This window comes from Macrosteles quadrilineatus, unplaced genomic scaffold, assembly GCF_028750875.1.
Source record: "Macrosteles quadrilineatus isolate MER2022 unplaced genomic scaffold, UCM_ALF_1.0 Scaffold_7__1_contigs__length_78375512, whole genome shotgun sequence".
In the NCBI taxonomy this organism is placed as follows: Eukaryota; Metazoa; Arthropoda; class Insecta; order Hemiptera; family Cicadellidae; genus Macrosteles; species Macrosteles quadrilineatus.
In genome coordinates this window covers 45,911,238-45,937,455 of record NW_026542600.1, presented here as the reverse complement: position 1 = coordinate 45,937,455, position 26,218 = coordinate 45,911,238, and the positions used below count along the sequence as shown (strand labels likewise).

At 34.0% G+C, this 26,218-nt stretch overlaps 2 protein-coding genes across 3 annotated transcripts in view; one reads left to right on the top strand and one right to left on the bottom strand.

Moving 5' to 3' along the window:
• LOC128998426 (protein tyrosine phosphatase domain-containing protein 1-like) overlaps positions 1-5,265 on the bottom strand; it is a 28,135-nt gene extending 22,870 nt beyond the window's left edge. For both annotated transcript variants that reach the window (XR_008491204.1, XM_054424550.1), the window contains exon 1: positions 5,222-5,265. The gene's annotated coding sequence lies outside the window, so the exon portion shown is untranslated. The remainder of the gene's footprint in view (positions 1-5,221) is intronic.
• On the top strand, positions 1,013-26,218 carry LOC128998947 (uncharacterized). Its single transcript, XM_054425302.1, has 6 exons — positions 1,013-1,034; positions 7,338-7,422; positions 10,548-10,615; positions 23,202-23,315; positions 24,447-24,670; positions 25,684-26,218. Exons 1-6 carry the CDS (start codon positions 1,013-1,015, stop codon positions 25,882-25,884), a joined length of 714 nt encoding a protein of 237 aa, XP_054281277.1. The 3' UTR covers positions 25,885-26,218.

Sequence of the window (26,218 nt, the reverse complement as noted above, 5' to 3'; positions counted from 1 at the left end):
AAACGTTTTGTTTTAAAAAAGTTTTTATTTATAAATTATTTTCCATTGTGTGGTCCTTTAAGGAACACAAGCTAAAATTACCTCAAAAGAACATGTAAAGTGACAATCATAACATTAAGGTTGGAAACAAGCAGGATTGGTATACTCAATAGAGGATTTTATTTACAAATTCAATTTTATTTTCGAGACTTTAAATTTATTTATTTTAGTTTTGAATAGTAATTAGAATTAGATTTTTGCTGAAAAACAATAGACAATTTTTGTTGTTTTGATGTTTGTTCAAATTGTTTTACACTCTATTTTACACTCCGCGGCATTGGAGTAGGCCACGGGTAAAGATAGTGTAAACTGTTTTGTGAATAATTAAGACCAAAACAACCTTTGTGTTGAGAACTTGAGATGACAACATAAACTAAAAATATTTTTTTAACAAGAAACATTTTAGGCCTACATAGAATGAAACAACGTCTTCAAAATTACTCATCAAAGTATTACAGCAAGTCGTAATTTTTGCGATTGTTTTGACTTACGATAAGGTTACAGGTTGGTTCATAATTTCTGAGCATATTAAATGAAGAACAATTACCTCTAGCAACATGACTATGTTGTCCTTTTTCTCGGGAAAAGAGTTTACCAGAAGCCAAGGTATACAGCTTTACCTTACAATTATTTTCGCTACAACGTCACTTCTTATTCTTCTTCACTCTTTAAAACCCCTCAAGAACAAAAAACATAATTGTCTTTCACCAAGTTTACTTGCCCTTGCTCACAAATAACCTGTTGCATAGCTAGCTTAAATGAACTAACTACTTAACTAAGCAATAAAACAAACGCACAGAATCACAGAGTACTACTCGCTTAGAAAACCTAAGCAAAATTGAAATTATTTTTATTATTTGTATTTATTTGGGGCAAAGTATTTTGTAGTTCACAATTATTTATGTAGTTCCCTGCATCATTGGTGCTAGAAAGGGGGGGGTTGGAGGGTGGCATTTCTGAGTCATTACGCGGTATGACAAACCTGGTGGGCTCAGGTACATGCCATCCTCGCGGGGGAGTTTCGGTTAGGGGATTAGCGAACCCTTTTGGTCGAGATAGTATGCGGGGGAGTTTCGGTGCACCGCGGAAAACAGCTGTTTACCGTCTGCTTATAATCAAATAGGATTCCATACGCACAAGTGTATGGTAAGGAATTTTGCCGGACGCCACCTAATAATAATTGTTTTTAGTTATTGAAAACCTCATATATTTCGTAAACATAAATAATGATCAACTTAACAAAATGTACACTAAACTTAATTCTAAAGATAAAATTACAAATGAGTGTTTGAATTTAAATTAAAAGTAACATATATAAGTATAATATTCTAAAAGTATTGAGTGGTTATATGAAAACATCTTTCAGGAATTATGACTAGAAACTGTAAAGTCCTCCAGCCGGTGAGAACTTGACGGACTTAATTTTTTTTATGTATTTCGTTAATTTAGAGTAGTATAAAAGAATATCGTCCGTCACTTGTCCAAAATGTGTTTACCGTACTCGTATGGTATCAAATCCAGTGAGAAAGATATTTGAATATAAAAAAATAACAAACATTTTAATATTAAAACAAATGTTTTGAAATTACATACTAGAACAGGAAGGTATATGGGGGTTTAGGGAGTAGGAGAACCTTTCGCGCCGTTCCGGCCAAACCTCGCATGCGGGGTTGGTTCGACAGACTGGTTGCACCCAAACTCCAACTCTAACTTGTAGCTGCGGAGAGCTACCTTCTGCCACTGGGTGTTGGTCCACCTACAGAACCAAGTGAGGGCCGAGATATTGTCTGTGGCCGAGGGGGCCCTTGACTAAGGTGTTATGCGATCCATGTGATGCAGAGAGTCTCGTGGCACTGGGGAGGGGGAACCCAGTCGTATGTACCCCTTACCTCTCTAATCGGGTTACTGGGGAGATGGACCTTAGATACCCGGTATCCCTGGGATAGGAACAACGTAGACGATCTGACCCCAATGGAGGAGGAAAGTCTACTGAAATCTGACGATGACGACAAGCTTGCGGAAACCGGAAAGGAACGAAAAAAGCTTTGTGGGATGTATATGGGCTGGGGATGTAGCCCTGTATATTAGTAGTTACTAACAATTAATTATTTAATTGCGTTATATGGGGTAATTCCCTAAAAGAGATCAATCACAATTTGCTTATCCTTATTAAATCATCTGTTTCTAATACTACATAATCGGGACCAAACCTAAAGCAATGCGATTTCTTTATCTGATCTATAGATCAAATCTATTGAAATAGATCCCCGAATAGATACCCCGAATCTATAGATTCAATAGATCATAAAATGTAGAGAAGTAGGACATACTTAATCGTTCAAGTCCGAAGGAAGGCGATCCCTAGAGATTAGAGTTACTGTCGCCTGGACTTGGCATGCCAGTAATTAGGGCGTATCCTATAGGCTAATCAGGTTTGAGTGGTACACAGGCAAGAGGTACATAGGGCTGTGGATCTCACTAGTCACTAGAAAGCGAATAATGCATGGTTGTTTCTTCGATTAAGAGTTAACTATGCCGATGGAAATAGATAAATGAATGTTAGGTTTAGTTTGACTCTTTATTGTGTAACTCTTTCAAAATATCACATACCATTTAATATTAAACTTCTAACAAGCTTAGGATTATTACCTTCATAAAGTACCTGGTGGTGGAGCGTCGTTTGGTTAAATCTTAGGTGTCTGAAATGCGTGTGAATGTAATGTAGCATAAGTAACGCAGAAAATAATTGTGCCAGAAAACGAAAGCGAATTTGTGCTCCTTACAATTTAAGATTGAATCAAATCCTAAATACTGCAGGAGTATTTATCATAGCGTTCATATACGCTACGTAATATTTAGTGATGCATATTGTTTTTCAACCTAGTGAGGATGTGACTTTCGGCCTATCCCGCTCCCACTTGAATATCACTAGGATTCACCCCTTATTTCAACCCTGTAATATTTTTTTTGTACCAAGTTCAATACTGGTCATGTTGGGTTTGTATTGTTAAAATGCTCTTCAACGTTTATATTGTATCACTGTATATTAAAACAGAAGTTTCTCGGCGTTTCTGATATGACCCGGTTTCTAAGTAGTATTTCCGGATATCGGAAGATGACTTAACAAACCAGGCAACTTGTAGATTGGACCAGATTTCAGATCCTGGAACGTGGTGAAAATTATGTTTTCAGATTTACTAAATTTATCAATATTATCCATTGAGAATGCCTGTGATTTAAGTTGTATATTTTGCCTGGTTTAAACTGGTGTAAGATTATGTGAGAATTACAATAAAGACCATCCGGCTCTTTTTTAAGCAGTGTTTAAAGAGGAAAGACTGATATTTAGTACCTGGGTTCGAAGTACCAATGTTTGGTATGGGAATGAAATGTTATTTTAAGAAAATAAAGTTAATGATCGAGATATAAGAGAGTTAAATTAGAAAAGGTTATGAGAAATAGTTTGAAGGACCAGAGGGGTAAAGTTGAAATTGAAAGAATATGTGAGAGAGAAAGAAATAAACAAACTTTTATAATGTTTACAAGAAAACTAACTGTTTTATTTGAGCTTTCATGTAAAATATGTGTTTAACAGTGTGATAATCAAATGTAATTATAGCCCATGTTAGAGAGATGTACAGTAAGTAAAACGCAGAGTTTTAAATAAACGTTTACAAGTTTACTGAACAGTCGAGCAATGTTTAACTTTGATGCAAATTCCCAAATGAAAATTAATATTAAACAATAATGCTTTTCTACGTTATATTTATCTTTTCTTATTTTTATTGCTTTTTCGTAAAGTGAACAACGGACATTATGTCTTTACATTTTCAAGTATTAAATCCACAAAGTTCCTTTTCGTATTATGTAATAGCTTTTGCATCTGTAGGGGAGTATTGGAGTAATGGTTCATTAGAGTGCTAATTTATTCAGAGACGAGTCGAGAGCACGCAAGAGTCTACGTTTGTCGTGTTACTTGCAGACAATATAGCTTTAAACAGGAAAACTTCTATTTTTGTGTTCATAACAAACGTCTGTTCCACCACGCCATGATCATAAAGAGCAAATACAGTAGTTAAGAATCTTCAAATCGAGGAGTGCTTCAAATGGCTCCAAACCTTGGACGTGAATGATTTATTAATAGCTCCATTACATTGGGTATATTTGAACCATCTGAACTCCATTAAGTAGAACTATATTTACCGTTATTTTTAATTCCATTATATCCAAGTTAAAACAATTTTGATTCTCAAGAACAGGGATCTACTATGAGTAAAATGGCCTACACTTGATCGGCCAGAAACATTTTTAATACGGTTCATCTAATAATATGTATTCTTATTATTTTTGGGAAGTTACAAAAACAAATTTAATATAGTTCGGCAATAATATAATATAATATAATAATACATCTGTTAGTAAATTTACTCGTGTCCGTTGCGACCACAACCACAAAATGACTACAACAATAGTATTTGTTATTTACCATGCAGGATTGCTGGATTTAAACATAGTAATTTAATGTGATTGATGTGGTAGTCAAATAATTGATATTTATGTTAAACTAACAAATGTTAACTAACCAATATTTTAAATGCAGGTGACGAATAACATGGGTTTTAATGATGAGTGATCGAGAAAAATACTATGTATACTCTAACCCATGTTGATATTAGTTTATTTTCCTTAGTGCAGACGGGTTCAGCCTAGGTTATTTACACAACAAATTTAAGGATCTTGGCAAATTAATAAATAATGGTTTTATTCACGCAGTACTTTTAATTTAAAGACATGTATTAAACAGTACTTCAAATATCGCTAGTAATAGTAAATCGTAAGCACTGAAAAAAATGATAGGAACTTATTTTATTCCAAATAGTTTCAACATTTTATATCTTAAAATGATTTCTCAATTTCAAAAGCAAAATAGTTCCAAAGTAAAAGTTCCCATCAATAGAACAATTGGAACCATATTCTATTTAAAAATTCGTTTTGATGGAACTAGCAATGGTGATAAACAAAACTTCATTCCATTAAGCTTATCATAATTTCTTAGAAAAAAAAGTGGATAAGATGGATTATAGGAGGATAATTTAATTTACAACCTGGTCATTCACTAATTGTATCAATGCGATAACGCTATGTAAATAATTAGATTTAATATTCGTAACAAACAACATACCAATATAATAGACCAGCCGTTTAGTTGGTCGTCGCCTCGCTCTCTGCGGCATCGGCAGTGTGCTGTACTGTGCTGTGTTTGGTCAATGAAGGAGACCCCCCCCCCCCGTATACATCATCACCACAATCAATGTCTTCTATAAATAATCTCCTGGCTACATCACATATTCATTCAACCCTATCAACGTATCAATCAGCAGAGTACTTCTCCATTTAAACTATGAGGGAGAGCATTTCATTACTTGTTTTAGGTCCAATGTTTAAATTATGATTTGACTCGTGCAAGCTATTCAGAAAAAAAAAATAAAAATCTACTTGTATTAAAACACTACAACATCTACTTTTATCTATTGTATCTGTGTGTTACCCCTTTTATATTGGCTTTTATTAAATAATTTAGATATATTTACGAATTGATTATCAGAAAATCATTAATAACTTAATAAAATAAAATAAATTGCTTAGCTAAAACCCCAAAATCAAATGTTGTTATATTTGACGATGTGGCAGGCCTTGTAACAAAATAATAAAAAATGCCAGTTTGGTTTGTTTCCGTCCATTGTTTGAACGTCGTGCAAAGAGGCGTTGGTGGTTAACGCTTGTACTAGTGATGGGACAACCGACTGGAAAACAATCGACTATTCAATCGGTTGTTTTTTAAACCAGACGTATTTTCAGTCGAATCATGGACATCTTTCCAGAGAGATAAGCTGACAGTGAGTACCATAAAGATTTTGCATAATAAAATATATTTTATCGTCCCACATACACTATATACCAGATCTTTGGTCTCAACCCCTTCTCGTCCTGGGTGTTAGTCTAGCTGGTATGACTTTTAAATTCGGTTAAGATGCCACTTATCCAGCTGCTTTCCCTACTGACAGGGCCTTAATGATCGCTTCTATCCGCCAGCGCAAAACCTGTAGACACTTCTAATGGTGCCTGTCGTCTTCTCTGTGTATTTGTCATAGGTTGTCGTTGTAAATTACTCAAGGTTATACTAATGACTAATGGTTTAGCTACGTCATGGATATGGCTGACGTATACTTTTTTGTAGAAAGTACTCTAAGGGGACACACGTGATCGACTGCTTCACGTCAAGTTTTGGTATTTAATAGTTTGCCTTCAATAGTTGTTATTTATTTTTATCTTCTAACTTTGTTTGATACCAATGACGCTGGGGAATGGTCACAAGTCTTTTCAGTTTTGGGAATATCCTGGCATGTAATACTTCCAAAACCTCTTTAAATGGACTTCTTGGCTGTTAGCAGAATCATGATTGTATAGCTGGTGGAATTGATTTAATATACATAAAGGTTGATTGAAATGCTGATCCATCTATTAGGAAGATTTGTATATTTTGGTTATTATATTACATGCGTTGAAAAGGACGATGAATGGAGTTACAGTAGTATATATATATAACTGTCGCTCATGGAGTATTACTGCGGAAACACTCATGAACATAGTACAACTGATAGTAGTATACTGTATACGCACATATTGTTGGTACCAGAGAGCACAGAGGTTCGTACACATGACAGGAGTACACAAACACAGCTCATTGATCCTCGAAGTTGAGCAAAATTGAGATAATTTCGTGCGACGAGCTGTAAAATCACAAAAGCCATTTTTTTTTAAATTATTGTTTCATATTTTCTTACCCGAGAAAGGGATCCAATTCCAGAATAAACGTCCCAAAACTTTGTTTTTTACCAAATCGGGTTGCGAAATATCATCGATAAACCCTTAAATAACATGATTATTGAATATGGATTGCGTTTGTTATTACGGTAATTATGCGACGGTTAGTTGGTTGTTGGATGAGAACCGTGCCGTGTCAGCTAGGGCATTACTACAATGCACATTGTCTATAGTAGAGTGCAGGAGATACGTTGAAGAGAGGGGGAGTACGTGCAGTTATCTGGGGTGAACATTATGTGCATACATAAACGATGTGGCGACTACGTCGATTGGATTGACTAATTAGATCAGACCAACTCCAACACTTGGATTGGGAAAGTTACATTGAAAGCATTCTTAAAGGGCCCTACAACAGACGATCAGTTTTAACTGTCAGTTCTAACTGACAGTTAAAACTGACCGTCTGTATGCAGGATTTGGACTGAGTTCAGGCCAAAAAGCTGAACTTATTGACTTAAACTGTGCGGTCAATCTTGAAGCTGTTACTGAACAAACGAGGTAGGTTTCCACTCTAAAAAAATCTGTGCAAAATTTGAAATGCTTCGATCCATAAGTACCTGTTAATGATACAGGTATTTTCAACCTTCTTCAATACTGATCTTGAAACTACAATGCGTTTCCTCCCAAAGCACAATCTACAATCCAACAAACAACAATCAAATATACGCACCAGATTTCCTGCCTCATCTTTGACTCGTCCTTTGTAGTAGAAGGCCTGAGTTTTAAGCTTCTGTCAAGTTAATCAAATACATCAAGGCTAGACAGAATCATATGATTATTGCTTGAAAGTATCCCCAAAGTAAAGACTACACTGGCCAATAGTTTAGAATAATATCGTTTGAAATGTTGGAGTTAGGTCCTAAATCCCCCATTTCCGGGGAAAATTTTCAATGTCACAATTACTGTGTGAGAAATGTTTGATTATTCAAAGGGCTTACCAAGTACTTCAGCTTTAACGTCAATGTTAACAGATATTGTATCGTCCCAGAATCTGTTGATCGACAAGATGTAACCAGACGTAGGTATATTGTTGTGTAACAATGCATTTTCCCTACCACTGCATGGAAATTATCACATTGCCACACCTGTAAACAGTACGCAAAATAACTCATTTCCGCTATAGAGCGGGAATGACCATTCTCACTCCCCAAATCAGCGGATTTCATTTATTGGCATTTCTATAAAAAAAACTAACATTCGGTAAGCAAATATGTACCTAAAAAAGTAAAGATAACCTAAATGACATTTTATCAGCATCCAAACAGTTAATCTGTTTGTTATGTTAAACAGTCATTACCGCTCTCGAAATGTATTGCTATCTTCAGTTCTCGAGCGGCAATGGTGTACTTTTCTCTCTGAATACACAAATAGCTATTTTTCGATCACGAATATTAACAAAGCTCTTTATTTGCATGTATCAAACTGTTTTTACTAACTGGTGTTAAGGACAGTATGCTTTCCGAAAAATACCAAACGATTGTAATCTTTGGTAAGTAGGTCTCTAGACTGCAGTCAGGGGGCTGGTGGCTACTGCTGGATGCACTTCTCGGACACCTCCACCTCCACCCATCTCACCATAGCGTATAATGTTATGCTATGCACGATGTGATGGGGTGGTGGGGGCTTCGCCCGCCGCGGTGGCGCTCGTCCGGCGATGGTAGTCTTCCCGCGAACTCTTGACCAGAATCATCTCTTCAGCCACTGCGATTTTGTAAGTAAAATGTAGTTTTTATGGAAAGTTAGATGATAGCTAAAAATCTTTTTGATAGCACACAATAAATGTGACAAAGGTACACATGTATTATTATAATAAATTACGAGTGTTAACAACTTCATCTTATTGACAAATCTTCATAAAAAACTAATTTAATGGTTTTACTAATAAAGGAGGGGTACCAGATGTGAACAAATATCTTTCCCTACTAGAAATTCGTTATTTTATCGGGCTTTATCGATTTTAAATATCTTAGCAAATTCAATATTCTTGTGTGGTTCATTGATTCAATAACAATTTGCAACATGAATCAGGACATTATAAGAATAACAATGCCTCGTGAATCTATCCTCTATCTTCTTCAATCAATTAGCTAACCAGTTCGGTTATAATACGGTTCTCACATAGACCATTGACATGCATTACACAATTTAAACAAATCCCAAAACATAACATAAAACATAAAAAACAACAATTTTTATATAATTTATTTAGTAGTTAATTAATTTCATAATAAATGTAATCTCTTGACTTGGCCAATGTAATGTATTGTTAATCTGGCTTAATAAAGGACTTTGACTTCTTTTTTAACATTTTTATGTATAGCCCTTTTCTATTTATGCAACACAAGGTACATGTAGTGTGGATCAACAGCCGCAGATATGAATAGTTATGAATTAATTAATTAAGAATAACGGTAAATCTTTTTCCATAAAACATTTGACTTAAAACATATAAATGGTTTGAAAGAAAATATGCAACGTATGCTACTTTTTGTTGTCACGGATTATTTTCAGAAACCTCTTCAACGACCACTTTTCTTCCACCAACACGGTCGTTAAGTGACCATCTTGGAATATCCTTCTTTTGTTTTAATTTATCGTGTCGATGAGGTACTTAGCAAGTTTCACGACTCTAACTTTGCAACTATAAACATCAAGTGCTGATTGGCCAGTAGGTGTACAAATAGACCAAAGGATGACATCAAAATTGCTCCGATTTGATTCCTTACATCAACGCAGCATTTTATCATTCATAAGAGATCATTTATAAAATCACTCAAGTAAGTGTATTATTTTTTTGGAATTGATTTAGAATAATTAAAATTATGATAAGTTATTTTGAAATTTGTATTCAATCCAAAATGATTACAAGTCACTATTGCGTAATTACACTTCACTATCTTTACCATTGAGTATTTTGGTACACATTCCAACACGTCATTCGTTCCATTAAATGATTGTACCTTTGGATAATTACCTAGGAAAGTCTTAAACTCATAGTTTAAAGTGTACTGTATTTGCAACCCGATTCTAAATCGTGCTGGTATTAGACTCGGATTTGCATTTTACTATTTTAGAACTAATATCAATTGCACAATATACTCCATTCTAAATAATTAAGGCTGATATCACTTTAAAATCAGCAAGACTTTCAAATCGCTTGTAAAGCTGCTTATTCATGGGAAAGATCGACAATGTGAACTGCGATGGTCAGATCTCGTATGGTCAACAGTAAATAGTTGATAGATGGTGTGGACCGATGCTTTAAGATATCGTAAGAGGCGGTTCTCAACCCAATTATGATTTTCATAACTTCACTATTTTATTTTTTTAATTTGTTTACATAGATTCTTTAAATATTCCAAATTTGTGCCTTTTTTATATAACATCCCCTCTACTTGGTTTCCATTAACACCATTGTTATGGATCCTGAACACTATAAGAATATTACAATTTGGGACCCAATATGGGATGGATAGTATATTAAAGTTACAACCACTGTAGTCTTAAATCACCAAAAAACATTACACTTGGAATTAAATTCAGTAGGACAACAAACAACATAGATGCATCCAAATAAAACAGACCACATTCAACTATGTAATATTGTTTTTTTTTCCATTCAGCCGATTGCAATTCCAATTCATTAACCACACCTCGGAAACACATGTTTTGCTCGAGGAAGTGGAGAGAGGTAGGTGTTTTAGAAATGGGGACTCAGTGGCCTAATGGCCTTAAATAGTGTAGTGGAATAAAAAAAAATCATAGTGAGTTAAATGTTTACTCCAAAAATATCAAAAGATATAAACAATATTTAAACAGCCCAAAAATAAAGTACTAAGGAATACAGACTTTTAATATGATATCGAGTTTGGTAAAAAAAAATTAAATAAAAACTGCACAGTTTAGAATTGTATATTAATGGGACGAAACTACCCTTAAAATGGGGGCTTATTCCAATTCACAGTTTATATCTGTTTAGTATATAGAAATTTACTAGTAAATAAAGATATTTTAAAAACTAAAAATATGTTTTAATGGTGGTAACTAACTATACTGGGTATATAGAATATCCCTGGGAAGAATTTGTGAATTTTCCCCTTAGATCAAAACAATAAAAAATGATCATAGGTCTCAAAAATGCATGGTTTCCTGTGGTAGACCTGGTATTATGAACATAAAACCAATCAGTATTTTACAGATATATGGACATGAATATTCGTTTTTGAGACCAAAGAACTAATTTGATTCCTCTTTTACTGTACAGTAGATGTATAACGACGGCAAACGTTTCTAGTACTAACTCCCTTTCTATTACGCATCTACGACATAGAAAGGGGAGCGAGCTGGCGTAGTGGTTAGAGCGTGGGACTTCAGTCTCTGAGGTCCAGTTAGAGAGTCAGTACAGTATATGGTTTGTAAAGTTGTAGAATACTATTATCAATTATAAACATTTACGCCATAACAATTATAGCTAACTCACTCTTGCCAAAGTGCGTGTTTTAAACGTGTCGTTCTCTTCGTTATGGACAAATACTTCAAATTAAGCTATTTTTCCAAGTTTTACATGTTATTTTTCACATACTTTACTCGGATTTTTGTTAAGAGCTTAATTGTATTGGCGATCATTGACTTATTGTACAATCTGGAATCTGGAAATTAAATGACACCCTAAAAGAGCATACATTTTGAAACTATACCACCACAAAGATTGTTTGAATACTGTATAAGTCTAAATGCTAGGACCGAAAAAGCCATTTCAATTAAAAAATTAAACATGATTGAAAACATCCTACCCTCAATTTGCAATGACATGAAGATTTGTTTTTGCAAAATTTATGAAACTCTCCAAATTCATGTATAAAAACTACATTAGTAGCCATTTATAGACTTAAATTAATTTTATAATAACGTTGAAATGTTATATGCAGATCCAACATATATTCCTCCAAATCCATATTATTTAATATAGTTTGTTTATGCCCAAATGTAATTTACGTTTAATTTCTACTTATCAAATCAGCTAGAAAAAAAACACAGTTTGACACATTACATTTTAAATCTGCCTTTTGGTAGTCAAGAGTTTTCTCCCATATTGTTTATGGAGAGTATACATTTATTGCTATAGAAATTGGTTGATCGTGCATTGGATTTTTCTATTGGATCATAACAACAATTCACATATTCCTCACAATAGAATATATAATTCTAACTTAGCCAATATTATGTATACCCAATTTACTTGCCTCTAAAGAAAATCTCTATTATTATGAACCTAATTAACAAAAAATACTCGAAAATAAACTAGAAATTCGCATATCCTGCAAGATGGGGGGTTGCAATTTATATAGAAATTCACCATTATGATGAAATGAAATTTAAAATACAAACAGAACACTATAATATACTTCAGTATAATAGTCTATACTAATAATAGAATCTTTTGTTTACTATTCAATAATCAAATTATTGTTATGTCTCCTTTAAACTTCAGGGAAACAGCATCTTTATATATGGTGTTTTTGTATACAATCAGTATTGTTATTCATTTAAATTGCTATATCCTTGAAAACTATAGTCTTAAATGCTTCGGTTCCAAAAATAAAATTACCATTATAAGGAAATTTTAAAAGTCTGTGGGGTTGTGTGGTTTTGCACATTTCATATAATTTACACTTCTCTCTGATATAACACTTTTTGTGATGTTTATGCTTGTAGCTTGTTCCCAAACAAGTTAACGGAAGCGTTTCAATTCAATTCAATCTATTTTTAAGTTTAACAATCATGAAATGGTTTGAGGAAGTTTACAGTTGTCTAAGATTTGATGACACAAGATTGTAGTTTCCCCATTAACTGATTTAACACGTTTGAAGTGAATGTGCACTAGGAATGACTGAAGCTGTTTCTGGGTAAAACTGTAAGCAAATAAAATTAAGTTAACGCATGAGAAAAAGCCAAACGACCTTAAATTTAACTTGTATGTCCGGTACACCTCTTTTTAGTAACATTTTTATATTTCATTATTTGAAAAATTTGTTTGAACAAATTTATTTCTACAAAAGATTAATTATATTAATAGTGTATTCCTACTAATTCCAAGGTGTCCTTTTTTGAAGTAGCCCCAATTATTTTATAGGATCTTTTTCTGCTCTACAAGAACCAAGGATACAACAAAAAAATTAACTCAAATATAAATCTAAAAAACAAATAACCTACTATGTTTAGGATCGATTGTGAGAGAGACATCTAAACTCGTAGTTAGCTAACCAGTACCCTCAATTCGTATAGCATTTTTTCAGCAATTGAAAATTGGAAATCCAAATTCTTCGTGAAAGCCTATCATCAAAGCCTATGATTGAGTTCAAGTTTTCGCGGACTTACTTTCTCTAGGTTCAAGTTCCAAGTAGGCCAGCGAGCAGCGGCCATTGGCCTGATCACGACATCCTCACCTTCGTTACACAGGCTCATGGAAAACAACATCACGACATAAAAAATACCAGGTTGTGATTCTACTGTCAAATCAAATCAATATATACATAATTTAAATAAGTGTGAACAAACTAACTAAACATATATCTTCATTGAAACAAAAAAGTATTTACCTTGTTAGTTGCACAGTGCAAAAGTATAAATCCACTTTAAAAAAAATAGGGTTAAGTTGTGTTTATCTAATAATAATAATAATAACGATGATATATCACAATAAAAACTTTGGAAACATAGTGAGAACAAATACTTTTCTGTAGTATTCTGAAACTCACTGAGTGAACTGAATGTATTATTGAGGAAAAATGAAGTTGGACAACAGGGCTGGATGACATTGATTGACATTAGTATAGTTAAGTAGGAGTTAAGGTAACAATGATTATACAGGGTGTTCAAAAAAGGTGGGGACATAATTTACGTAGTTCTTTGCGTCAAAATAAAGAGAAATTCAAGAATAACTTTTTTTTCCAGAATCACTTCGTTAATAAGATATTCGCCATTTTGTATTTTTACATAAGCATTTTTATCTAGGATTTTTTTCAACCGATCTTTATGAATCCATAATAGAAAAATGCATCTTGATTCAACTTCAATCTTAAAAATAGCGGCAATTTTAATTTTTTAAACTCAAATTACTAAAGAATGGCTGATTTAATGAAAAAAAAACAAAAAAAAACAGAGAACACTTTTATTTAGCATTTTTTATTCCCTATCAAACGATACCAAGTTCAAAAATATCAAATTAGAATTAGCTGAAGTATAAGGATTTTTTTTGTAAAATGGGGCAAACCTGCCTAGCTTAGCATTTCTTATTCTACCCCATTTTACAACTAAAAATCGTAATATTTCAGCTATTCATTATTTGATTTTTAATTTAAAGTAAATGTTTTTTAATTACAGGTTAGCGAATAGGTTTATTGACACAAACGTTACCTAATAGCTTAATAGCTTGTGGAGGAGGTGTTCTAAACCTATGGAAAAGGCACCACCCATCATGATACCAAATGAAATAATTTCTTAACAATGTGACTATTATACAGTGAGTCTTTGATAATCAAAGTTTGAATCAAACCTGTAAATGACTAAAAGTACAGTACATAAAAACAATTATTTAGTAATTTAGATGTGCATATAGTGTGTTCAATATGCATATAAGGAGACCTGGAGGGAATAATACATGGATTTAGCCTTTGCAATGAGGTACAATTATGTAATGTCAATACGGACAGGGCAGTTGGAATATAACCTGGTATGTTTATCGCTTGAACATAGTGTACTCTTTACTAATTTTATGATGGTATAAATATAACAGTTAAGAATTTACGGATAGATTACGTGGCTTGCCATCGGCATGTCTTAAAACAAATACAGTTATCCCAGCTAGAGAAACCTATAATTATTTATTAGGCTACATCTATATGATTTGCCTCCTACATTGAATATTTGCATACGATAAATAAATGCTACTTACTTAATTATTGGGATCCAAGCTTAAGACAGCCAGGTCATGACATTACTATTGTAAATTTTAAAACCCCAAAAAATAAAACTACTGTGAATGGCAAAATATTAGGAAAATAAAAATATTACTTCTACTACTTCAAAGTTCTTATACAAACCATTCAAACCTTTTGGCATAAAAGAACAATGCAGGTTGTGCAGCAACACTGTGACAAAACAATTACCGAAACCGTGAATAAAGACAAAGAGAATTACAGCCTGTTTATTTTTTCATACTAAGATGGACGCGAGTGTCCATTTATCCATATGCAGTCGTTCGACAAAATATGTATATCTAAATGGTCAAATCAAGGGTGAACTTAAAGCAATGCTTTAATTGTGTTTTAATCCCGCCATCACTTTACATTAACTGGAGGGGTAAAAATAGCCCTGGCAAATCTTACCATATCCTACATCAATAAACCCCTGTCCAAAATCCAGCATAAGCCCACGGTAGATACTGAGATTCAATCTGAAAATTCTACATCAAGCACAAAATCTGTAACACTATCAACAATCCTTCAATCAAAACCTACTACCCGTACCATCTTTAATAGCCTTTTTTAGGGGAGGCACGCAGGCCGACGGGCGTTCCTTGGGGCCAGTTTCTCAAAGGAGTACTGGAGGGTTAACCGTCCCATAAACACATGCATGGAAACATAAGGGGGTTTTCATTAAAAGAGAAGAACTAGAAATATTTCTAAATGAAGAAAATCCTTAGTTATTATATCTGACTGAACATAATTTAAAAACTATTCAAAATTAAAACCTAAAAATTGATGGTTAAAGAACATAAATCATCCTTCTGTCGCATGCATATGAAACATGGAGGTGTTGGAGCAAAACGTTGCTCAAGTGCAAACCTCTATATTGTACAAAATACTGCATTGAGGGAGTTTGTGAGTTTGCAGCCATATCACTTATAACTTAAATTCAAACATATCAGACCACTCTTTTAGAACAACATAGTATCTGGCTTTTTTATCGCTGTAGGCCTTAAAAACATAGTTAAAAATTTCACTAGAGAAGTTTCGAGCTCAAAAACTCTAATAGACACTATTTTTAGCGAATTTCCCTATAGGGGTAAAAATTGGGTTTTCTCACTTTTGACCCTCAAAACACAAAATTTCCCGATTTCTCTTTAGACCTTTTTAAAGAGCTTAAAAAAACAAATAATTTAGTATATAAAAGTATTTTTGTTTGATTATTAGTAACGGAGAAAATTAAAAAAATTGTAAATTTAAAATTCCCATGTTATTCTTATGGAGAATATTGTCAAATGTTGTAGTTTGCTTGTTTATGGATATATTTTGATCAAACTAAGCTATCAATATTTTACTCAAAAACACACTTTATTAGTTTCCTTGTAGCAGCAAACCTAGGTACTCGTTAAACCTAATGTTATAAAAATATATTTAACTGAAAATCAATTCAGACAAATGGAAATTCGCTTAGTCGGCAGGTTTGCTGCGGCGGGGGTATTTTATTTTGCCCTAGGACGCTAGACACGAGTCCGGAATTATTTTTCACATTACTTTAGATTATTTCATCGATCCTTCAGGCTAGACCTAGGGGTTGCGGCATTATCACATAGATAAAATCCATTGGTGATTTGGTGGGATTTGAACGCGGGACCTCTGGAGCCGAAGTCCCGCACTCTAAGATAAGATTAGATCTTTATTTCCATTAGATATTCTTTTGAATACATTGGATATGTCAGGTTACAATATTTCTCTAATATGGCTCTAACTACTAAACCAGCTCGCTCCCCTATGACCATATACTTACAAACGGTTTGTCATTTGACAGCTCTGTTATTGTTTCGGCTTTGTCAGACTAACACGATTTCCCAGATCATTTAACGAATCTGACAAAAAGCTTTTCAAATGCCTTTTAGGACGAGTAACCTGGACTGACATGATGGAGACTGATGATGTTGACAAAAAATTAGAAGCTTTCTATGATCAGTTCAAGTATTTGTTTGACATTGCCTTCCCTGAAAAAAATATTCGTGTCAAACAAAGGAATGTTTTTAAATTCCATGTAAGTAAAGATATACTTGCATTGAATGGAGAGGTACTCTTTTGGTACAAAGAAACAAAGGACCTTGATTCCTCCCACATCTTAAGACGCAATTTTCATTAACTTAAATCTAAATATCGCACAATGATAAGAAGTAGTATGCAATAATAAGAAATGATAGTGCGGATAACAGGTCAAAGGCCATATGGAGTATAATTAACCATAATAAAGCCCCAAAGAACAAACATGTGGACAAAGTGTGTCTTGAAGTTGAAGGAGGAAAACAGATTTACAATCCTTCGTATCAGAATACTTCCCTAAGTATCAGAAATATTTCATATTTTTCAGACGCATAAAACAGACCAATTACAGAGCCACAAACACTTCAGCTTTTAGACGAAACATTAGCCATAACTCTTTTTTTTCTTATTCCCAACAGTAGAATCCGAAATAAACCAAATAATTCATCAGTTACAATACAAAACAAGATAAGCTGATGAAATGCAGTCAATGATTTTGAGAGAGTTTTTAGACTTGATCGTCAATCCTCTAACCCATCTCACCAACCACTCTTTTCTGCATGGACAATTTCCCATAGCGCTCAAACTTGCAGTTGTAAGGACAATTCTCAAAAGGGGTGACCATACGAAGTGTGATAGTTATAGACCCATTTCTATGCTTCCGAGTTTGTCCAAGATATATGAAAGGCTGTTTTAGGGAGGCTCTGGTCATTTTCCGAAAATAATAATATAATATTCAAAGATCATCATGGATTTGTTGAATGTAAAAATACTATGAGTGCAATATCTTCCTTACTGAACCAAGTGGTGCAAGATTTGGATACAAAGCAACGCTCAATGGGTATTTCTTCGATTTGAGTAAAGCTTTTGACATTGTTGACAATGACCTCTTATTTGTTATTTTGAAATAAAGAAATGATGACTTATGAATTGTTCAGTGAACCTATAGACATACCTTTATTTTATTGACAGAAGTAGATACGAAAACTGTACAGTATCGTATCGGACATGAGATTATACACATAATGGGCAAACAATCAGTTTGTTACAACTTCAAATAAACTTCTTAACTTTTATCTTGAACAAAAACTCTAATAAATCTTGATCCATTGACTTTAAATGTCAATGCGGTATTGCATGGTAGTCTGAGTTTGTATTTCCTCAAATAATATAATAATAGGTTACTAGATAAACAGCTGTAATTACAGCAATAGAATGTGGTGTATCTCACTGATTCCAAAAGTAAAAAAAATATATTTTGTTATAAGTGGATGTGTTTTTTATACTTAGTAAGTAAGTAACACTTGGTAATTTCAATACTCCTCGAGAAAAGAACATCCTTGTAGGGAAAGTCCGTACATGAACGGAGAATATGGCCCACTTGGCTATCAATTCAATTAACAGTTAACACACTTATAGCCCAGTTTACATACTTGCTGGTCCGTGAAAACCACACAGGATCGTGAAGAATAAAATCACGCATTTAGAAGGACCAGTTATATACAGGATTGCTTTGGCCGTAGAAAACCGAACACATAAATCGGGTTCCACGCTTCCATCCGAGGAAAGTTGAGTGCTACTGGACTAATTGTGAATTCTAGCCTCATCGCTCGGTAGTATAGTAGGTCTGGACGAGGTTCGCACCTTGCAGGTCCTACCTGTTGAAACTTCAGATAATGGAGATTTTAATGTAAAACACCAAAAATATTCTCAAGCACGTAACTTTCTGGTTGAGTTAGACCTTCGTTAAAGCTGAAAAATCGATTATTTACTTGCATTAGGATAAGAGATTCAGTATAAATGTCTACGTTAATTAAACGAGTGTTACAGTAAATTATGTGTTAATGTATAAGTACATTGCACTTTAAACTCAGTGTGTTAACGAAGAAATTCACTCATATATATTTGTTGTCTATTTGTATAAGACTTGGGACTATGAACCAATGGCGTGTGAATTTATTAATTATGTGTACGACATGAGGCCTACTTCGACCGAGGATCAAACGAAGATATGTTATGTTTAAAGTAGGGAAGATGTTTAAGCAAATTGTTGATTTTTAGATTGTAATTCCATCACATGCATAAGAAACAAAATTGGGTTAAAGTATGAAATAATTGTTAGAATTTTACACCGAATTATTAAACTATAACTGTACGATAGTTATTTTATTGTCATATTATACAACAGACAGGAGTAAATAAAGCTGACCGCTGGTTAAAATTTGTAATAAATATAAAAATCAAACCGGAAACAGTTCGATGTATTTTAGGTTGTAAATACAGAATGTCATGTGTGTATGTTTTATGCAGTATGTTTACGAATAATCTATCTCCAGAATATCGAAACTCCTTCAAATTAATTACAAATAAAAATAAATGAAAATATCTAAAATACACAAATAAGTTTATCTGTTAATTGCTATTGGTAAAAAACAAGCCAACCTACTATACTAAAAGGGAGGGTGGTTTCTTTTTAGTGCAAAAAATAGTGTCGGATTCCAGAATTTTAATTTATCAGGCTGAAAATTGGTGGAGATGTCGTACGTACAGCTGGGAACATCAGACTAAAATTCCCAAAAAATCCCACTTGGGCAACATGCCGCCATCTTGGAATAATGGCTGCCATCATGAATAATTTCCCCCCTTGTGTCACATATTCAAGCATAAAACCACTCCTAATTGTGATAAAAGCGTGTGGTTTGTTTCTAATTAGTTGTCGGGATATAATTCCATCGATGTATAATTAATCCATCATATTGACGTTGAACATGTGATTGCAGCCTATGTTTTGGACTGCGTCGAGGTGGTGACTAATAGAAAATGCTGTTAATGGTATTATATTAATAATAGTAAAAAGAGTTGTGTTCGTTTTACTTTTAAAACTTACTTTTTATTTAATACTTATTATTTCTGTCTTTAAAAACTAAAAAAAAAACTAAATATATTCTGTTGGACTATTAATACGTTTGTGAGTTAATAAAACTATTTTCTTTGATGAGACTTTTTCCTCTTGCTGCGCAGTGGCCTCATTTGCATATGTATACGTATTAAATCATTTTTAAAATACTAAAAGGGAGGGTGGTTTCTTTTGTATACTTAGTAAGTGTTATAGAAGTAAATGGCCAGTGATGATGATGTAGAATGTGTGTGCATTATGTGCCGAGTGGTGAGCTTCCTTGCGTGAAATTAACTTACAACTGGAGCGCGGCGCGACCTACATAATTGAATATAGACAATCACTAACCAAATCCAGTGATGAGCTCATTCATTATTAACAATTTTCTCTGCGATTTAAAAAATCATATAAAACTATGAAAATGGCATATGTGCACCATGGGTGACCATGGCGTGCGTGTAGGTAACGCAGTCTGGAAGTCCGATATGCGAACACATTTTCTAACAGCTAAGGGCGTAATTTAAATTACAGTAAGTTGAAAACGATATCATGCACTGATGATGACAAGTTCATTTTATACGTGTATGTGTCTATAATATTTTTATTCAATATTTTTTTGGCAAACTCAAAGAATCCAGTATAATGGGTGAAGGCCTTAAGGATTACCGTATCAATATCCTGCAAAGAAACAAAGTAGTCAAATGCCATGTAATTCCATGTCATGTAAAGCTGTTCAAGTAAAGCACGCCTAAATAATCCTGAATCACAACTTATTTTTATCTTTAAAAAGTGATTATATATGATTCAACAATATTTAAGTTGCTAACTATGTTATAAGTATGCAATTTTCTTGTAATCTTGTAAAGTGGTCTGCATAATTTGTCATATTGATTAACACATTGTCTTCAATATATCGAAAAGACATTGAAAAGAAGTCGTCTACCTACCGCATAAAATGCATACACAATTTATTCTTTGTTTGAAGGTCTCATTGTGATGGTGAGTTTATTTTATTTAAGGAATGGTTAAGGAAATGTTATACAGGGTGAAGCAGTGAAACGACACGATTTAAATAAAATCACGAACAAATTATTTAGAAAAATTATAACTGTTTCAACATAAATCTTACATGAGTGGAAATAAATTTTTCCCTTCAAAATAATTATTTTTGGAATACAACGCCAGGTTGTAAAGGCACATTACAAAATCGCGGATAGTGTCGTTTGCGCTCAGCGCGCTTTCCGCCATGAGTTTAGTGGTTCAGTTTTCCGCCACGGGTTCCCATGTCATCAAGGAAAGCTATCCCTCTGGTTGAATAACTAAGAAGCCACTGCTAGCTAGCTTGATAAATAAACGCGGTGGCAGTGAAAAACAATCCAGACTCCGATTTCGGACAGTCCGGTGGGTTTAATCGCTGGTTTAATCTCAGTCTTCAACAATGTGTGCAAAACAAAGGACGCAACCTTACTGACAATGTATTAAGAAAAATATTTTATGGTATACATGTATTTCCATGCGGTTATTTACATGTATTTCCATAAACATGTCAGATTATTGCCAACTTAAATAACATAAAGGCTTGACGAATACTTAGGTTTGCTGCTACAGGGAGGATAATAAAGTGCGTTATAAGTAAAATGTTAATAGCTCAGTAAGGCTGTAAGGAATTGTAAGGCTCAGTGTTAATAGCATAGTATAAAGGAAATAAATTTGCCAAGTTTGATGAGGGAAAATATATTCTAAACAAGCAAACTGAAACAGTTTACTTATTACGGAAAGTAAAGTAAGATAATAAGTTTACTTATTATCCATTCGTATAACATGAGCATTTCAAATCAAAATCTTTTAAGAATTTCCTTGGTATCCAATAACCGTACAAAAACACTTCAAGATACTAAATAAATTATTCATTTTTTAAAGCTCTACAAAATGGTATGGCGATAAATTAAGAAATTTGATGTTTTGAGGGTAAAAAATTAGAAACCACATTTTTACCCAATAAAACGTTTCCATGGTCCGATCATGCTGGTTCGCGAACTCGTCCGAATAAACGTAGGCTTACACTTTTGTACAAAATTTCATGAAACTCAATTTGATCGAATTATTGTGCTAACGGACATATTTTGTTTGCTCATATATAATTGTTTTGTTTATGAATTTGAACAGATAGAGTTGTTGGCCTCCGGGTACATCAAAACTAAAAAGTAAATCGGTCCCGGGTCTAGGTCTTACGATGAGGCTTATGGTAATTATGGGATAACCTTAGCCTATAGGAAATTCGCTTAAAACATACAACTCTTTTGACGGATTGATTGTTTACTTATTGCGAAGTACTTTTTCTGTGGGGTAAAATCAAACAGTTTTACAAAAATGTGAATGCATTGGTTGATACCAAAACCACCTGACGCCACGTCCTAGGGCATAGGTCTACTGTACGTGCAAACGAATGCATCACAGCACTACCTCTGGGTAAACCAGCAAGTAAGCTACGCCTGCAATTCCTGCGACACTTCCCGCTTGATAGTTATGTACTACGTGATTGCATTTCAATTGTAGAAGGCACTGCTTAGAAATACCGAACTACGAGGAATTATTATTTAGTTTATTTTTAAAGGCGGCTTGAAGGTTAATACTATATACAGGGTGAAAACTTCAAGATCTTATAATACAAGATGTTTTCTAAGAAATTTTAAATACAGCTGCCAATTTTGTGACCATTTTTGAACAAGTGAATTTAATATTTGATTCTATTTATGATATTTTTAGAATGTAGGTAGGTGCAATTATAAGACTTATTTACTCTTAGCATTTCCTCTCAAAACGTACTCGTTTGGGGGGCTACAGGATGCAGAATGTACACAGCAAGCCACTTGGCCATTTTTGAAAAAGTGGAATTCATATTTTTTGACGCAAGTTCTCTTAAATTTTTTTCTTGTATATTTAATAGTTTCCAAGATACCAATGGTGTACAAAGACCCCAATGGTTAAGTTGTTCACTCTGTATATTGGAAGGAAAACGATTCATGGATGTGGAGTCTGCTTTGTACAATGTGATCATCAATTTGTACTCTTAGACGACCAATTTGAAATTATAACTTATTTTACACTCCCTGTGTGGTTAAATAATACTACATTAATTTTAAAGTAGTAAATGCATTGCTTTTTATTGTGATTCATATTAAAAAGTGTACATGTTATACTGCCGTACAGGTACTACATCAGTTCTACATTGTTCATAGTTTTAAATAAAACCAACGTAAAATATTTTTACCCCGCCGTTTTCATTTCATTCTTACTTTCCCTTTTTAGAACTTTCACTTTCTAAGTATACTGAGTTGAGTTTTTGGTTGTTTCAGTCCCTACAGCAATGAGGCCAGAGACTCTTGTCAAGCTGGCTCTACTAACGTCAATCCTGACACTAGTTACAGCAAGTACTGGTATTACTCTAGATCAGTCACCAAGTTCTGTTGGTAAGTCAACATACCCAATGTCAAGTTATGATTATAATACTGAGGATAGCATAGACTTTATAGTACAGACAGACGAGTGCAGCACAGCAGCAAGACTGTCAGCATCCAGTTTCAGTAGAATGAAGGTACAGCTATCGCTTACTAAGATTGTACAGCATTTATAGTCTCAAACATGTTACACAATAGAAAATCCTGCCAAGTGTGAAGAGTGAGCTGTACTAATTTTTAAAAAGGGGTGGCGGAATTGAATCCTCCCCCCCCTGTAATTGTACTCTACCATGGGTTAGGGTAGTCACATCATGATGATGTCTCATTTTCTCAACCTAATTGTCGAGAGGTTTGATTAAATCCATCACCATCTAAAATACTGGACCCTGGACTGGCTGAAATTGTACCCACCCCCCCCCCCTGAATCTTATCCCCTTCATTTGGAACCAGCGCTTATTTGTTTATTGAATAGAGTTGAATTTACCCCCCTTTGACTCAGAGTTCTAGTGATCCACTGAAATTGCCGTACAATTACCTATACTTGTAATACTGAATTCAAACTTAGTACAAACTTAAATAAGTTTTCTACTAGGGAGTACCATTCTATGGGGTACAATTCCTTGTTGTACATCTCCGGTTTTTTTTTTTTTAAATAACCATAATCAATAATCATCCAATTCACTGGGATCTTGTCTGCATTAAATAAATTAGATTTTCTTATAAGCTACAGGCAGGAATTGTACCCCCTCTATATGTGAGGTTGATGCTAGGCAAGGGATACAATTTGAGGGGGTTGCGATTCCGGTGACCCTAAAAAACTACTCGGCTGCAGCTATTAATAAGGAATTTTGTTCAGTGTGTGGACCAATTATTGTGATAAAATAAGGAATACTGTAGGTGATTAATGGTTTCATCAGTAAGAAGGGTCATTCAAAACTAACATTGTGGTGGCATGATTTTGCATGACAACCCCTGACCTCACACTGGTGAGATAATGAAAGGCCTTCTAGGAAAGTTTGATTGGGAAATATTCCTATATCTAATTTACAGCCCAGTAAAAGAAATTCAATTTTGTCCTCATACAGTATTAACTCTGTTATTATATTTATTCACTGATCACAGGACATTTTCTTCTGTTTTCAGATGAAGGAAGGGGGGGAAAAGAGGAAAAAATGATCCAGGAGATGATACAAGCTATGATGTTGGCCAAGAACATGGTTTCCTTCGCACTCATGTTTGTATCACCGATCATACAGATCAAGGGATTTGGACTGTCAGTTGTCAACACATTGATCAACATTGGTAGATTTTTGGTCCAGCTGCAAGCTACCCATCAGATGAAGCAAATGCATACAGCACACTTGAAGGTTCGTTATGTTTAAGTAGCAAATATTTTCTGGTCAAATAAGACATTAGGTAATAAGTGAATTTGAAAAAACCAGGAGTTTTTGGTTATGTTACAACATAGTGTTTAGAAACCTATATGCTGTATATAAATTTATCTAGGAAAAATGATTAGGCTGTTTAGCAAAAGACACACACTATTTCACTCCAGTATGCAAGGAGGTTCAAAAAAAGCCTAGGTTCAAAAAATATCTCTGTGATTTACAGCTACTGGGTACCCAAGTTTTAATGGATATTATGAAAAACTATGTAATTATAATAATCACTGATCCTTAGAGTATTATTATTATTATTATTATTATTATTATTATTATCTTTAGCTGTATTACTACCATAAGATACATATTCTTGTATTAGATATTCTGCATTTGTTTGCCCATCGCCCCATTATTTGGGCAGTTAGGATTAAGGCTGTTATAAAATTCATTTAATGTTACGAGGGAATTTTTGTCCATGAAACATGTTTGGTTGGCATCCCTGCATTTGGTTTTGATGCCATTTCATAAATCATTGGCATGAGAAATCCAAGAGCAGTGAGATAATCATTCAAATAAGCATCCCCAGTGTAAATATAAATCAGACACTCTATAGTTTTGGAAGCGCTTTAGAGGAGGTGATATTGGCTTAGTTACCTGGATTGATCTCAGTTGTAAAAGATTTTAACTTTGATGTACTGTACTAAGAGTGGCCAAAATATAGCTGAAATTAATGTTTGTTTTATGACTGTTGTCTAGACAGAGTGAATACTGCAAAATTGGTCTTGCTTTCGGGGCAGAGTTGTACTTTGTATGAATAGTGATCTCAGTGATCTCACCTCCAAACAGATTGATTTTGAAACTAATTGTTGAAAATCGTTTACAATACATTTGTGGTGGGGTATTTATCTCAGTGTGGACACTCATCGAAGAAATACATAAACTTAGCAGGTCTCACTTAAGGTTTGTTTATCAATGTATGCTGCATTGCTATGTTTCAGGTTCACTACAACAATGCACATCAGACGCATGACTCAGATGATCTTTGGTCATCCGGTTCCAGCAACCACTACGCGTACTACGCACCACCCCCTAGACACGACAATGCAGCTGCAGCTGTAGCGTCATCTCATACTGGCTACAACCCACCCAGCCAACAACATAACAATCACTATTCTTATCATTCGTCACAAATTAGATAACGTGACAATATAATGTTTTATAAAACATTCACCATTTGATCAACCAAAGGATATGGCTAGTGTAATGAACTTTACAAACCAAATTCAGACAGGTTAAATTAGTGTATTTTGTTGGCTGATTCTATAAACTTGAAACTTGTTTTGTATTTGCTGATTTATTTGTATTCGTTGAGTCATTAGATAAAAACATGTCTAAAAGTTACAGAAAATGTATTTAAGTAGGAGAAAAAGTGTTCATTTATTTTGAACTGCTGAATCTAATCCATACTGAGTAATAGGAAAATACTATTTGCTCAAGCTAGTTTAGAAATCTGCAGTAAAGTATTATTTAAAA